The 16,158-nt window shown below is 39.3% G+C and overlaps 1 protein-coding gene across 1 annotated transcript in view; it reads left to right on the top strand.

Annotated features, from left to right (window-relative positions):
- ttc12 (tetratricopeptide repeat domain 12) overlaps positions 1 to 16,158 on the top strand; it is a 41,978-nt gene that overhangs the window by 12,974 nt on the left and 12,846 nt on the right. The window contains 11 exon segments of the mRNA XM_038961890.1: positions 1,631 to 1,765; positions 1,885 to 2,006; positions 2,109 to 2,168; positions 2,610 to 2,681; positions 3,073 to 3,133; positions 4,333 to 4,521; positions 6,009 to 6,078; positions 6,541 to 6,629; positions 7,386 to 7,465; positions 11,614 to 11,706; positions 12,048 to 12,116. Of these exon segments, the coding sequence (XP_038817818.1) occupies positions 1,631 to 1,765; positions 1,885 to 2,006; positions 2,109 to 2,168; positions 2,610 to 2,681; positions 3,073 to 3,133; positions 4,333 to 4,521; positions 6,009 to 6,078; positions 6,541 to 6,629; positions 7,386 to 7,465; positions 11,614 to 11,706; positions 12,048 to 12,116 (1,040 nt within the window).

The following is a 16,158-nucleotide window of genomic DNA, read 5'->3' as shown; positions in this document are numbered from 1 at the left end:
TCCAATTTTCATAACTAACATTTCGATGGCCATAATAAATACTAATGCCAATAGTGGACAATCTTGTTTCACTCCTCTTGAAAGTTTAATACTGGGCTCCTGAGTGGCGCAGCGGTCTAAGACACTGCATCTCAGTGCAAGAGGCGTCACTACAGTCCCTGGTTCGCATCCAGGCTGTATCACATCCGGTCGTGATTGGGAGTCCCATAGGGCGGTGCACAATTGGCCCAGCGTTTGCCGGGGTAGGCCGTCATTGTAAATAAGAGTTTGTTCTTAACTGACTTGCCTAGTTAAATAAAATAAATAAATAAAAATGCTTTCTGAGAAGTAGCCATTATTTACTATTTTACACCTGGGGATACTATACATAACTTTAACTCATTGTATAAGAGATGCCCCAAAATGAAAATAGTCCATTTATATATAAGTTCTAGTCTACTTTATCAAAGGCCTTTTCAAAATCAGCTATGAATACCAGGTCCGGTTTCTCAGATTTTGCATAGTTTTCTAATGTTTCCAGTACTTGTCTTATATTATCTTCAATGTATCGTCCATGTAAAAAACCTTTCTGATCAGGATGAATAATATCCAACAATACCTTTTCAATTCTATGCTCTATGCATTTTGCTATAATTTTGGCATCACACCACTGTAAGGGGCCTCCAGTTTTTTTAGGTGGACTGGATCTTTATATTTACCACCTGGGTCTTGTTTCAGTAATAGTGAAATCTGAGTATCTGATAGTCTATCATTTTTATAGGAGTGGTTAAAACAGGTTAATAACGGACCTCTGAGTACATCAAAAAAGGTTTGATATACCTCAACTGGTATGACATCCAACCCTGGAGTTTTCACAGACTTAACGGCCTTAATTGCATCAAGAAGTTCCTCCTCTGTAATTTGGCTTTCACATGAGTCTTTCTGTACAGCTATTAATTTGACACTATTAATAGAAAAAGATCCTTACAATTAACTTCAGTTAGTGGAGATGGAGGAGACTGAAACAAAAACTTATGCAGGAAGTACTTTGGTTCCTCTTTCTAAATATTGTTTGGTGAATCATGGAAGACTCCGTCATTTGTAACAAGTTTCTGTAAATTATTTTTGATAGCATTTCTATTTTGAGGATTAAAAAATAGTTTGGTGCATTTTTCCCCAAATCCCTTTATTTCGCTTTATTTTTTATAATATATTACACTTGATCTTTCTTGAATAAGTTCCTGTAGTTCTTTTTGTTTGTCCTCAAATGTATTCTGTGCCTGTGCTTATGTTTCCAAATAATTTATATTTTTTGTAATCCAGTTAGTGCTCTCTAAATCCCCCCTGTGAAAAGTATGTACTGTAGTCCCCAATTCAATTGTAATTCATTTCAATTGGTTCTACTTCTTACATGGTCCTCTTCTGTGCCTAGTGTAAAATGGAATATCAGTACACGTACTGTACTCAGGTACAAAGAGTGGAATAGAGTCAATCCCAAAGGATTCCCATCGTATTTAAACATCATTTAGTGCAAAGTTTAGTGCAACTCCAAGAATGAACTACTATGTGACCAGCTGATCACTAATGACCCACAAATGTTCTTCTCATTAATGCATTATCTAATTTCACAGTTTAGAAATGTAGACTGTACATTCCATATAAAACAATTGTTTGAGAATATTGTTTTATTTTCTCCTTAATTCTGTAGATCATTTCATGAAAATGATGGAAAGCGATGCAGAGGACAGACACAAAAGGAGACAAATGAGACAGGAGAAGGCAAATGGTGTGTACGAAGTCATTTCTCTAGCATGGATTAGCTCTTGCAATTTCCTAATTAGGGTCTCTCTTAATTCAGCTGTTTTTAACCTGACACTGTATTTGTATATGCCCTTATTCCCTCAGCCCTTAAAGAAAAGGGGAACGAAGCATACGCCCAGGGAGAATACGAGACGGCTGTGAAGCTTTATAGCGACGGTTTAGACGAGCGACGAGACATGCAGCCGCTGTATACCAACAGAGCACAAGTACTCTCAACTTCATTTCAGCTTCGCTTCACTTTAGTTAACTTAAAAACAGTATGTTGAATACTATCGGTCCACTTTTCCCCCCCACTTTTTCCTCTGCAGTCCTATATCAAACTGGAGAAATATAAGGAGGCCATAAGTGACTGTGAGTGGGCTCTAAAGGTAAGGCTGACTAGGAACTTTGGGTCAATCACTAGGTCCCTCATTCTTCATAACGCCATTCCAGGCAGTGCACTTGTGATCCTGTAGTGTCCTGGGAGCACAGAACATACCGTGTAGTGTAGAGTACAGTACTGTGCTCAGTGACAGCAATGAACTGTAAGTGGTTTGGAGAGGGGAGGAAAGTGGGTTGGAGTACTGTATATACCCCTTAGAATCTGTAATAAAAGCAGTACCAAAAAAATCCTTTCAGGACAATCTATTTAGAAAAACATACAAACTAACTAGACAATGGGTTTGGCCTAATTCAAGGGAGTACCATATTTGAAGCTTGAGTAAATGTGATTTTGGTCCAGTTTTGTGTTAAGGATGTCCATATTGCAGATGATGTGTTTCAGTTGACGTGTCGCGTATGATTCTCTTGCTCCTATTATTTCGTTACAGTGTAATGACAAGTGTGTTAAAGCGTATCTTCACAAGGGGAAAGCACACCTGGCACTCGAGAATTATAACGAGGTGGGCATTCCATTTCATTTGAACCATATCTAACTGCATTGCAGAGAAAACAGCCTACCACCGTATTCAGTCATCCAGGATGCCTATCTGCTTCAAACCTTGTATTGATCTCCTAAAATGCAGATTTTGCAACTTTTTAAGCTTACCCTTCCTTCAGCAAATAGATTCCTGCGAGAGTTCTGCTTAATACAATATTTAAAATACAAAGTGACTGCATTTCTTTCTTTTAATGGTCTCAACATTTCTGCTTACGCTCTGTCTGTGTGTATTACTGAGACCAGAGTCCTATATATTGATCTATGGCTCTGGTTGAGATTAGTAGAGTGCATCAGCCTATCTCATGACCAAAGGTAGCTGTAGGAAACGTAATTGACATATCTCTCTTTTGCAGTCACGAATGTGCTATCAAAAGATACTGGAAATTGAGCCAGGACGGGAAAAGATGCTCAAAGGTAAGGCAATATAACACGCTGAAAAGTTTTGTTGCTAGTGAAGTCTATTACTCAGATTCGCTCATGGTCCCACTTAAACAAACTACAATTTATAAAGGGTTTATTAGAGCGTTCATAACATGTCAATAAACACTACATAGATGCCTCGCAAATAATTTATGAGCAAACTCAGCAAACGTCGTACTATGTAAGGGTTATATATGACCCATGTAACCATAGGGTGAGGATCATCAACTAGATTCAGCTGCAGGTGTAATTATTTTTTTGCTCAGAAAACTTGGAGGGCCAAATCAAATCTCCACCAGTAGGGGAACCCAAGGACCTAGGCTAACCCACCATCATCAGGGTTATGATTCTTCCTGATTAATCAGAAATTACTGTTTTTTTTATGTACACTCTATTCATATATATTATAGAAACCAACCTATCCCTTAGCCAAAATTCACATTTTGTCCTGACTCCTGATCACATCCCACCATCTTGTCACCAAATCATCCCCTCTCGGCAGAGAGGTCTGTCAGGCATCCTCATTTATTTACGTATGATAACAGCCCTGTAACAAGGACAAGCCTACAATGACAACCCAAAGCTGGATGGCACTCATTGTTACCTTGCAAATAAGGCATTTTTTTTTTCCTTGTGCCATCATTGCCGTTGTCAAAAAAGCTTATTTTGTGTCATTAAAACAGATGGTCCAATAGCGTTTTGTTCTGAGTCGCTTGCTCATTTCACTGTTTTGTGTCAATTTAGATTAGGATGGATTCCCAATGAATAATGACACTATAATTTTCACATGTTTTGAAGCTGTTGTTCGTTGTTGATGTGTGATTATGGAGATGTTATGAATCATCTGAAAAGACGGCAACAACGTTTCTGGAATACCCTCATTAACTTTCCCTAAATGTATTGAAAGTAAGATAATTACTGAATCCATTTATTTAATTGGTGATGCCTCTAATTCAGTAGGGTTAGGAAACATTCGTATGGCCTCCTTGCAAAGTTGTTTCCTTTCTAATCTGTGGCCCTAATACCTGTTTATAGCATATGATGCTATTTACAACATATAAATGCATATTATAAGAAACACGGTGGTCATACTGTTCTACACACCTTTGATCCACTGCGATGAGGTTACCTCATACTAGGCTCCTCAGAAGCCATCTGTCTCCGAGCCCATGTTTTCTCCTCTCTTCCTCAAGAGTATCTGACCCAAGTGGATTTGGAGGAGGAAAGAGAATGCCAGGAAAGCAAAGCGTGGGAGGAGTTTGATAAGGGAGAAGAAAAGGCCACGACAGTGCTCCAACTGTTGAAAAAGCTGGACAGACCCGATCAGTTCCCGTTATACTACTGCGGAGGGCTCAAGCTTCTGTCACACGCCATTACAGACTGTGAGTACGCTGTTGGGAGTTTCCCCATCCCTCCAAATCTTGTGTGTGTGTGAATGTTATTTTTCGCTTCGCTTCCCCAACCCTCCTCATCCTATCCTGTGGGCCATAAAGATGTCAATGGATGCTCCTTCAGGTCAAGGGAGGACAGCGTTGACAGGTGGGTTTCTCTTATTCATGGTTCTAGTAGTCGACTCCGAGAAATGCAGTTCATCTACTGTCACTGAAGAAATGTGAAACTCCTAGGAGATCAAATCACTACACAGACCTAATGTTTGTTGTGGTGGTTATGGTCAATTTGTAATCCAGAAGGGAAGACCTGACCTGACCCCTCTGCGGTATTGATTTCTCTTCATGGTTCATTTTGTTTATCACAGTTCAGCAAACTCCCCAATATTGCCCAGCCGAGGCGCTAGGTAGGCAGAGGAAAGGACACACGGAAGTGCAATGATAAATATGTGTTTACAATCCAAGCATCCATTTGGGAGCTGTTCTATTACCAACACCTCAGATTGTGTAGAATGCAGAGGTACAGTACTGGATGACTTATGCAAAAAGTGTGTAGTGCTGTACAGTAGCTAGGGTATACAAGCTTTTATGTTGAATAATTTTACATTTTAGTTGTCACAGATTTTTCCCATTTTACATAATTTAAAAGCCCAATGCAGCCGTTTTTATACCAATGTCAAATATTTTCTGGGTAACAATGAAGTACCTTACTGTAATAGTTTTCCATTAAAATTGCTTTTGAGCAAAACACTATTTCTCAAGCAAGAATTTGGCTAGGACTGTCTGGGAGTGGTGTGAGTGGGGCTGATTAGAAGGTCCTGTGTACATTGTATTTTCAACCAGCAGAAAATAACACTGATCACATTTTTTCCACACGTTACAGTGTTAGTTTCATCAGCTGTTGTACATTATGATAAAAAACACAGGAAAAAACGGAATTTTGAGTGCACTGGGCCTAAGATGCACACACGTTCGCACTATAATCAACTAAACCACCAGTGACAATAATCAATGATCAATTGTAGACTACTACCACATATTTCCAGTCTGTGTTTTCCCTTCCCTCATATGGATGAATACAACCAGTCAGATAATCTACTGCTTGTAAGACTGACTGTCTTACAATGTCATTCAATGAAAGGGCAAATGTAACATAATTCCCAGTTGAACATCTCTAAGAAGAGTGTAGAAACGGCCTGCCTGACATTACCGGCTCTCTCGCCACCAAATCACCTCAGGGGAGCTTTTTTTCCCGCTCTTCTAGATTTTCTCTGCACACACGCCCGGTCTCACCATCTTTATGAGGGAAATAGCGGAGGATCTTTGGCTCTGGATGAGTTTTATGTATTCCACTCTCCTGCCCTTGACCGCCAGGCATTGTGTTTCTGAAGCCTGGCCACGGGCGCACTGTGATGATGTATGTGGCTCACTGAGGTACGGAGAGGCCTCCCAGTCCTGACGTTATCTACTCTTCCTAACAGGCACTGGCCAGACGCTGTTCCGATTAAACAATGGCTTCAGTATCATCCAAACCAATGACACCGTAAGAAGGTAAGGGGACTCGAGAGATGCCCCTGACTGGCTGACTGATAGGGAGTTAAGGACAGTCAGCCAACCATGGTCCCAAAAAGTTTTTCAAACCAAGGAGATGATGTCTTTTAAAAGTGACTCGCTCTCTGTTAGTTGCTAGTTAAATATTGCCAAAATAGAATGAGCTCCTTTAGAGATTTGGATGAACCTGTAATGTGCTGTGCCCCACGCAATGTACTACATGTATATATAGTAGGGGTTATGTAGGGTGAGACACTAATCACAACTCCCTCATGTGAAATTAGCGAGGGTATTATTAGCCTAAAGTCGTCCGCAATTGTTCTCGTGAAGCATTGTGGACTTGTGGTCATATTTCAGACCAGCACATATTGTCAGGAAAGTGGTTCAAGTTTTCAGCACAAAGTAATGAGAAAAATATGCCTGTACTCAATGAAGAACACAATTGGGTTTCCTTATTTTCAGTTGCCTGTTGCAGAAATCGACAGCGCCATGCGCAGAGGAGCTATGCGTGTCCGTGCTGAAATTGTGGAGGGTGGTTTGCGATGGAAATGGTTTGTAGACAGGCATCAGAGTGATATTTCCTCGTCTTTTTTTGCACATAGATTTTTTGGTCAAGAAGAAATTGTGTGAAAAAAAATGCGTGAAATGCCAAACATCTTCAATTATCCCATTGTTTTCTCATTATTCTGCCTGTCATGCATTTTTGCCAACTCCTTATTAAGTACCCACTTGTTCTGTAGTTACACAAGCAATGTGTGCTTAAGTGGCAATCTGGGATTGGTACATCCATTTTCTATGAATGATATAGCCATTGATTCTTGAAGAATATAATTTATACATGCCTCATGTCTTGCAGAACCCACAAAATATAAGCTTGTTTTACTCCATTATTTGTCAACATTGTAGTTGTAAACACACACTTTGTGACTGCTTCATTGTTGTTTGAATCCTGGACTTCCCCTTTTATCACATCAAAATTCATGAACATGTGTTACCAAGAGAAAATAATTGCTCCTTCTTCTCCCAAACGGTGACAAATCAATTATACAGCTATCCAAAACCTGTTGTGCCAATGTCAAAATAGGGGAAATGCATTTGATGTAAAAAATCGGCCAATTAAAGAGGCAAGTGCAATTATATTGTTGCTATTGCATTTAAAGTAGGCCTACAATCATCCCCTGACAAATAGCATTCAAATCGATTCAAAGTGCATGCAATGTATTATTAAATTCAATCTTTGCCACAACTGTCACTGGGACTGTTCCTGTTGCTGAAGGTATTTTTTCTCCTGGGCTGCTTGCTTTCAGATGAAAACCAAAAGATGCTGATGAGATGCCCAGCCTCCGAAGAGTACATTGTTGACTTATTAGCATCAGGAATGGCTGCGGTGCGGAAAGAATGCCTGGCGTTTCTGTCTTTGTACTCCCAAACTCCACATGGAAGATGCTTGGCCATTGAGAACCTGAATTTGCACATGTAAGAGATCAGATCCCTGTTGGTAATTGCGTGTTTTGGCTGACAAGAACCACACAATATTATCAAATCAAACCTACCTGCCTTCTCCTCTTTCAGCTGTTTCAGACAGCAGATAGCGCCGTCCACTCAGAGTAGGATCGCAAAATATGTTGTGTTCTATTAACAGTAAACATTTCATTTGGGATTTTACCCCTTGTGTACTGTGGGAATTGAAAACATGTTGATATTCTATTGCTATATTTAGTCTCACATCAGACCTGCATTTGCACTTGCTGGTGCCTGTTATTCAAAATATTATGTCATCCATCTTATTTAGACAGTAAAACAATGATATAGTAAGTTGGATAATTGTCTTGGCATAAATAAGTGTTAATGATGTGTGAAAATGAAATATTAGACTTTCTCACACAACTCTGCAGGTTGGTGGGAAACTTGATGGTGTGCATATCCACACAGAGCCAGCTGGAAACCACAGCGCTAACTATTTTGGAGAACTTTGCCACAGAAAACAAGTATGTACACTGTAGCTAATGCAACAAATAGCTTTTCGTAACAAAATGGTGGATGCTATTACTTGAAGGAGGGAAAAACTCAGTCACTGAAGTATTCTTTAAGTTTTAATGTATTTTCTGAGCAGCAGATGTCAGAACAAATGCACACGTTTCGGCGTCAGCCTTCGTCAGCGTTTGAAGAACAATGCTATCACAATGATATCACTTCGCAGGAAAAAAAATAAATACATATTTTGACCATGACCCACCAGGCTAGTCTATTGTATTGCCATTTTTCATCGGCGTAAATATTAAAGAGCAGTTTTAACTCACTTGGCTGGACGGTTAGGAGGCTCCACGAAAATGCAAAGTGAACAGCGGGGTTGACATCCCAATCCATCACCATGCTCTATCCCACCGTTAATCTCAGTTGAAAGTCGAATTCCAGCTCCATTCCTAAACTCACACTGTCACTTATGAAAATAGAGTCTGCGTCGCTGCATGTTGCATCCCAAGTGGCACCCTTTTCCTAATGTAGTGCACTCATTTTGACCAGGGCCCATAGGGCTCTGGTCAAAAGAAGTGCACTAAAAAGGGAATATGGTGTAATTTGGGACTAAGCTACAGAAGGAGAGTCAGAGCCACAGGAATAAAGCCAGAGAGTGTGTAGTGGTTGAAATGGGAAGATCACAGTCTATTTGGTTGGACTTGAATGGTGCTGGAAGGGATTACATTACTAATGTGAGTCTGGAGCCTTTGTCAAGGACTCGCTTTTTGTTAACGTTTGCGAAAACAAGGCTATCACCTACTCTACAGTGGTGTTTGTGTGAGACGTCTCACTGGGCACACACTGGTTGAATCAACGTTGTTTCCACGTCATTTAAACGAAATGACATTGAACCAATGTGGAATAGACGTTGAATTGACGTCTGTGCCAGGGTTTCCGTCAGGAAGAGCTTGCGCCGGACAACGTGACTGGAAAGATTTTAATTTACGGACATTTGAGCAATTTACCGGACATCTATATGCATTCAAATCCGAGAGTAGAAAGAGAGAGATAATGAAACCTCCGACCTGGTGCAGCCAGCGCCATCAATTAATGAGGGATATTGGCCAAATTAGCAATTAGGTCATGCTACGTGACCTTAAAAACAGCCTAAAAAAAATTACATGTGTAGCATATGCTAAACTTTATAGCCCCTGGCTTTATTGGTTTTTACTTTCCTAAAACAATAATTGTCCACTTCCCGGTTCAGTTTTTGGCAATTTGAGCACTAAGTGCATCAGAGCATTGCATGCATTTGCATGATATTAATATTAGAAAAAATGACATAAAGGAAGAGAAGCCCCAGAGAGATAGAGATATGCCGGAAGCATGCTATGACACCGACATGCATTTGTCAGATGGCTACTGTGTCTGCTAGACAGATATAGGCATACAGAAGGAAGCTTATTCCTATATTTCTGATCCAAATATTTGTTTAAAGATAAGTATTATATTGTTTGACTCAGGTAGGCCTAAAACATTCCTCACCTCAAGTTCAACTGTCGGATTCAGTTGGAGCGCTGGTGCACACTGCCTTCATATCATAAGCCGGCAGTAGTTAAGCTTAATAATAGCCACACCAAACCTTCACAAAAGTTTCTAAACTTTATTAGGGTAATATCAAAAGTAAGTCAAGCCATTATTTATAGGGAAAATACGAGCATGCTATTATAATATGGCAATCACAACATTACAGTTGCAATTTAATTTGGCCAAAGAAAATGGCTCAACAGAATGAAACAAAAGACTTGGTTTAAAAAGACGAACTGGTTTAAAACATCACAAAAGTTTTGAACACGCTATATTGCAGCAATTAACCTCTAATGATATTTATTTTACAACGGGCCTTCTTATAACTAACTTATCTTAAACTAAAGATGGAGCACACAATTGAAAAGACAATTCTAACTTAATTTAGCCAACGAAAATGTCTCAGCAGAATTAAACAAAACACGTTTAGCGTATTTAAAGAACTGGTTTAGATTAATAGACCTACAATAATAATAATGATATACAATAATAATCATAGGCTAATGATAAAGCATATGATTATAAATACAAAAATAAATATTTAAGTTATTTAAGTTCCAAAATTGCATTCTCTCTGAATAGCGATTTGCACAGTGGCTTGCATTTGGCCTTGCCAACGCTCTTCTCATCTTTGTCCACTACAATAGTAAAACTTGTCCACACAAAGGACATTCCGCTTGTAGTTTTTTCACTGTAGGCATACTCTTTATCCTCTAACTTTCGTTTTACTTCAATGAAAAAAGCCTCCATCTTCTCAATCAACAATAGCCTAGGCCAAAGCTCCTCTCTCACTCTCTCTATCCTCAGCAGCACACACACATGCGCGCAGATTGAGAGAATGGTGGAGTGTGAAATTGGGGTGTAGCCTATGATAGACAGCCTCTCCAGGACAATTTGTTTGGCTTCAATTCTACTATTTAATTTATCATCTTTTCTTTTTTGGGGGGGCCCAAAAGCCATCCATTACTTGTTAACGGTGGGGTGTGTGTGTTGACTTATTAAGTATGTGTGTGCTTGTGTGTGTTTCTAAAATATTTAGATAATGTCGTCACATACTGTGGTTTGGTACCGCACGTCATGACTCATGAATAATAATATAATATCGATTGTGTTTGTAACCTCCTGAGATTCATTGTCCGTGTCCCATACTGTATGTAGTGTGCAGCCAATTATTTTATTGTTCCTTGTCATGTGGGAGCCTATTGTATAGAGTATGCTACATCACATACAGCATAGGCAAGTGATTTGTAGCATATCTACTGTATATTCTTGAACATTTCATGTTCATCATGGTTTTCTCCCTGTTCATGTTACAGATTTTGCTTGCAGTTAAGGGACACGTTTACAACATTGATTGGGCTCCCTTTCGCAAGTCTGCTGGTAAGATATTTGTGTTGGAAGTTAGCTACATCTCATCAAATACTTCATTTGCTCCTGATACTGTAGTTGTTGTAGCCTGGTCCTAGATCTGTCATGCCAAACACGACTACAACCATATGAGTTGTCAATACAGCAAAAACTCATCTGCGACCAGACATTGTCAAAATATTTTTGGGATAATCTGTTCATGTGCTCCGCTTGCAGAGGAACATCACCACATTCAACCGGCATAGTTTTCCATCGCTCATATCAACAATAGGCAATATGATTGGAGATGATGCCATCCATAATGAGGTTGCCAACTGCCAGGAGTGTTGGCAGGCCTTTCTAATCGCCATGGTGAATATTGCTCCATATTGTATTTATGACTAGCTTATTTTAAAGTAGCATACAACTTTGTTATTTTCCTAAACTGAACGGAGATGTTTAATTTTCTATTTTATTATTTTTCAATTCTAATGATGGCACACTTGCTTTTTCTCTTTCCAGTAAAAAAAAAGGTTTTGAAATGTCATAGACTGAAACTAAGCCACAATAGATAACAATGTACAATGGTCATTTCTCAAACCAAATCCAGTGTGTGTTGTGTTGCACTGTGGTTCTCTATTACAGAAGTGGTGTACTCACTGTGAATACAGAGAGATCCTTTATCCCCTCCTGGGACTGATGATCAACCTCTCTGGTAATTCCTCCACAGCCATCCAGGTACGACAGAGGCTGTTAGGCTGTGCGTATCCCAAATGGCACCATATTCCCTATATAGTGCACTACTTTTGACCAGGGCCCATGGCACACTAGGGTGCCATTTGGAGTTGGGCAGTGATTGACTAGTCCTTGGCCCACCTATCAGGGTAACACATCAATTTGATGGGAAGAGGGAGGGAAGGAGGTGAATGGAAAAACAAGAACAAAGCGAGCACTGAGAGCTTTTCTTTCAGCCCCTTTGGTATAATAATAATAAGCACCCCTATGAAAAAGTGATATGTACAGTGAACATTTGATTAACCTTTCTCTCTCTCGCTTTCTCTCTCTCCTTTATCTTGCAGGAGCATGCTGTTCCCATCAGTGGCGTATGCCTGGACTTGCTGAGTGATCCCGACGGGGGCATCATCACAGTGAGTGGTTGCACCACAGGGCCCCGACGCAGCTCTGCTGATGAGACCAACACCACTGCATCTCTCACGGACACTTCTCTATGGCCCCTCTGGCCTATCATGCTCTAGCTATCCATATCGCAAGCATTTGTCATATGCAAACAAAGATGGAAGAGATGGGTATTTGGAGAGAAACAAGACGAAATCATACTTGTTTTATGTATAGCAACTCGTTTTAGATATAAACACAACTCCTGCTTCGTCAGCATGTATTCCGAGGCATTGAAAAGATAAGATTAGAACACGTATAAGAAAACATAGCAGTCTCAAGGGGCTAAAAACTATTCAGAACGTATCTCGAACATACAGTGCATTCGGAAAGTATTCAGACCCGTTGACTTCTTCCACAGTTTGTTACATTACAGCCTTATTCTAAAATGGATTATTAACTGGGTGGGTCGAGCCCTGAATGCTTATTGGCTGACAGCCATGGTATATCAGACCGTATACCACGGGTATGACAAAACACATATTCTACTGCTCTAATTACGTTGGTAACCAGTTTATAATAGCAATATGGCACCTCGGGGGTTTGTGATATATGGCCAATATTTATAATTTCTTTATTTAACCTTTATTTACCTAGGCAAGTCATTTAAGAACAAATTCAGCCTACCCCAGACAACGCTGGGCTAATTGTGCAGATGTGATGCAGCCTGGATTCAAACCAGAGACTGCAGTGACGCCTCTTGCACTGAGATGGAGTGCCTTAGGCCTCTGCGCCACTCGAGAGCCCAAATATACCACGGCTAAGGACTGTGTCCAGGCACACACCCTCGGGCCTTATTGCTTAATTAAATCAAATTTTTTCCTTATCAAAACACACAATACCCCAAAATAGCAAAGCGAAAACAGGTGTTTAGAAATGTTTGCAAATGTATAAAAAATGTAAAACAGAAATACTTATTTATATAGGTTTTCATACCCTTTGCTATGAGACACGAAATTAAGTTGAGGTGCATCCTGTTTCCATTGATCATCCTTGAGATGTTTCTACAACTTGATTGCAGTCCACCTGTGGTAAATTCAATTGATTGGACATGATTTGGAAAGGCACACACACACCTATCTATATAAAGTCCCACAGTTGACAGTGCATGTCAGAGCAAAAACCAAGCCATGAGTTCGAAGGAATTGTGCGTAGAGCTCCGAGACATAATTGTGTCGTGGCACAGATGTGGGGAATGGTACCAAAACATTTCTGCAGCATTGAAAGTCCCGAAGAACACAGTGGCCTCCATCATTCTTAAATGGAAGAAGGTTGGAACCACCAAGACTCTTCCTTGAGATGGCCGCCCGGCCAAACTGAGCAATCGGGGGAGAAGGGTCTTAGTCAAGGCCAAGAACCCGATGGTCACTCTGAAAGAGCTCCAGAGTTCCTCTGTGAAGATGGGAGAACCTTCCAGAAGGACAACCATCTCTGCAGCACTCCACCAATCAGGCCTTTATGGTAGAGTGGCCAGACGGAAGCCTCTCCTCAGTAAAATGCACATGACAGCCTGCTTGGAGTTTGTCAAAAGGCACCTAAAGGACTCTCAGACCATGAGAAAGAAGATTCTCTGGTCTGATGAAACCAAGATTGAACTCTTTGGCCTGAATGCTAATTGCCCGGTCTGGAGGAAACCTGGCACCATCCCTACGGTGAAGCATGGTTGTGGCAATCTTCAATATAGAAATGCTACCAATTTTATTTTATTGAAACTTGTTACACATGATGGAGCCATGCATGATTCACCAAAATATATTTTGAAAGAGGAAGTAAAGTACTTTAAGAATATGTTTTCATTTCAGTCTCCTCCATCTCCACTAACTGAAAATAATTGTATGGATTTTTTCCCTAATAATAATGTAAAATTACCATCTGTACAGAAAGACTCATGTGAAGGCCAAATTACAGAGGAGGAACTTCTTGATGTAATTAAAGCCTTTAAGGCTGGGACAACTCCAGGGCTGGATGGCATACCAGTGGAAGTATACAAACCTTTTTTGATGTACTCAGAGGACCGTTATTAGCATGTTTTAACCACTCCTATATAAATGGTAGATTATCAGACACGCAACAAGAAGATCTGATATCATTATTACTGAAACAGGACCCAAGTGATATATATAAAGATCCAGTCCATTTAAATAATTGGAGACCTCTTACACTTCAGTGTTGTGATGCAAAAATCCTAGCAGAATGCTTGGTGCATAGAATTTAAAAAGTATTGTCAGATATTATTCATCCTAATCAGACAGGTTTTTTTACATGGACGATACATTGGAGATAATATAAGACAAGTACTGGAAACAATAGAATACTATGAAATATCGGGGACACCAGGCCTGGTTTTCATAGCTGATTTTGAAAAGTCTTTTGATAAAGTACGACTGGAGATTATATGTAAATGCCTAGAATATTTGAATTTTGGGGAATCTCTTATAAAATGGGTTAAAGTTATGTATAGTAACCCCAGGTGTAAAATAGTAAATAATGGCTACATCTCAGAAAGTTTTTTAAACTATCTAGAGGATTAAAACAAGGTTGTCCACTATCGGCATATCTATTTATTATTGCCATCGAAATGTTAGCTGTTAAAATTAGATCAAACAATAATATTAAGGGATTAGAAATCCGTGGCTTAAAAACTAAGGTGTCATTGTACGCTGATAATTCACAATTAGAATCTCTCCACGGCCTCATAGAGGATCTAGATACTTTTTCTATCCTCTCTGTATTAAAACCAAATTATGATAAATTACGTATTGGATCACTAAAAAATGAAAATTGTACATTACCGTGTAGTTTACCAATTAAATGGTCTGACGGAGATGTTGACATACTCGGTATACAAATCCCAAAAGAAAGAAATGATCTCACTCCAATACATTTTTATAGAAAGTTAGCAAAAATAGATAAGATGTTCCAACATGGAAAGGAAAATACCTGTCTATTTGTGGAAAAATCACCCTGATTAACTCTTTAGTCATATCACAGTTTACCTATTTGCTTATGGTTTTGCCTACACCTAGTGACCTGCTTTTTAAATTATATGAACACTGGTTCTCTAGTAAATTAGTAGGAACGTCTCATCCTATGTTCAAGAATGGCCTTTTTTCCCTTTATTCAGATTACACCTGCTCACTTTCGGTTGTTTGAAAAGGAAATAATCTCCAAAATATCGTTATTTTTTAAACAAGCCTTAGAAAGTTGGTTGCAATTTCAGTTTAATCCACCTGAAAAGACAGAACAAATAATACAACAAATATTGTGGTTAAACTCAAATATACTAATTGATTAAAAAAAACGTATTTTTCGAAGAAATGTTTTAAAAAAGTATAATTTTAGTGAATGATATCATAAATAGGACTGGTGGAGTTATGTAACACATGCAGCTAACACAGACATATGGAAATGTCTGCTCTACCCAAAATTACAACCAACTAATTGCAGCATTAGCACAAAAATGGAAGAGGCAAGTAGAAGGGGGGAAAAGTAAGGAACTTGTATGTCGGCCCTGCATTAAAGAACATAAATGGTTAAAGAAAAGTGTGATAAATAAAAACATACCAATTTCATTTAAGGACCAAAAAACTGACAGCTGTGCCATATAAATTGCAAAATAGTTGGGAAGAGATTTTCGATGTACCCATTCCATGGCTCATGGTTTATGAATTGATACGCAAAACAACGCCGGATTCAAAACTTCAAAACGGATTCAAAATTACTATACAAAATTCTTGCAACCAATAGAATGTTATACATATGGGGGATACAATCTTCCCAGCTCTGCAGATTTTCCTGTGAGGAGGCAGAGTCATTAGATCATTTATTTTGGTATTGTCCATATGTAGCTCGTTTTTGGTCACAGGTCCAGGAATGGCTGAAGAATTGCAACATTTGCCTAGAACTAACGCTGCAGACAGCAATACTGGGTGATTTGAAAGGCCATAGTCAATCAATCAATAATATAATTATTTTAGCAAAAATGTTTATTTTTAATTTACAATCTGTAGAAGC

This window comes from Salvelinus namaycush, chromosome 23 (assembly GCF_016432855.1).
Source record: "Salvelinus namaycush isolate Seneca chromosome 23, SaNama_1.0, whole genome shotgun sequence".
Taxonomy (NCBI): domain Eukaryota; kingdom Metazoa; phylum Chordata; class Actinopteri; order Salmoniformes; family Salmonidae; genus Salvelinus; species Salvelinus namaycush.
The sequence above is the reverse complement of the archived record's forward strand: the minus strand, read 5'-3'. Positions and strand labels throughout refer to the sequence as shown.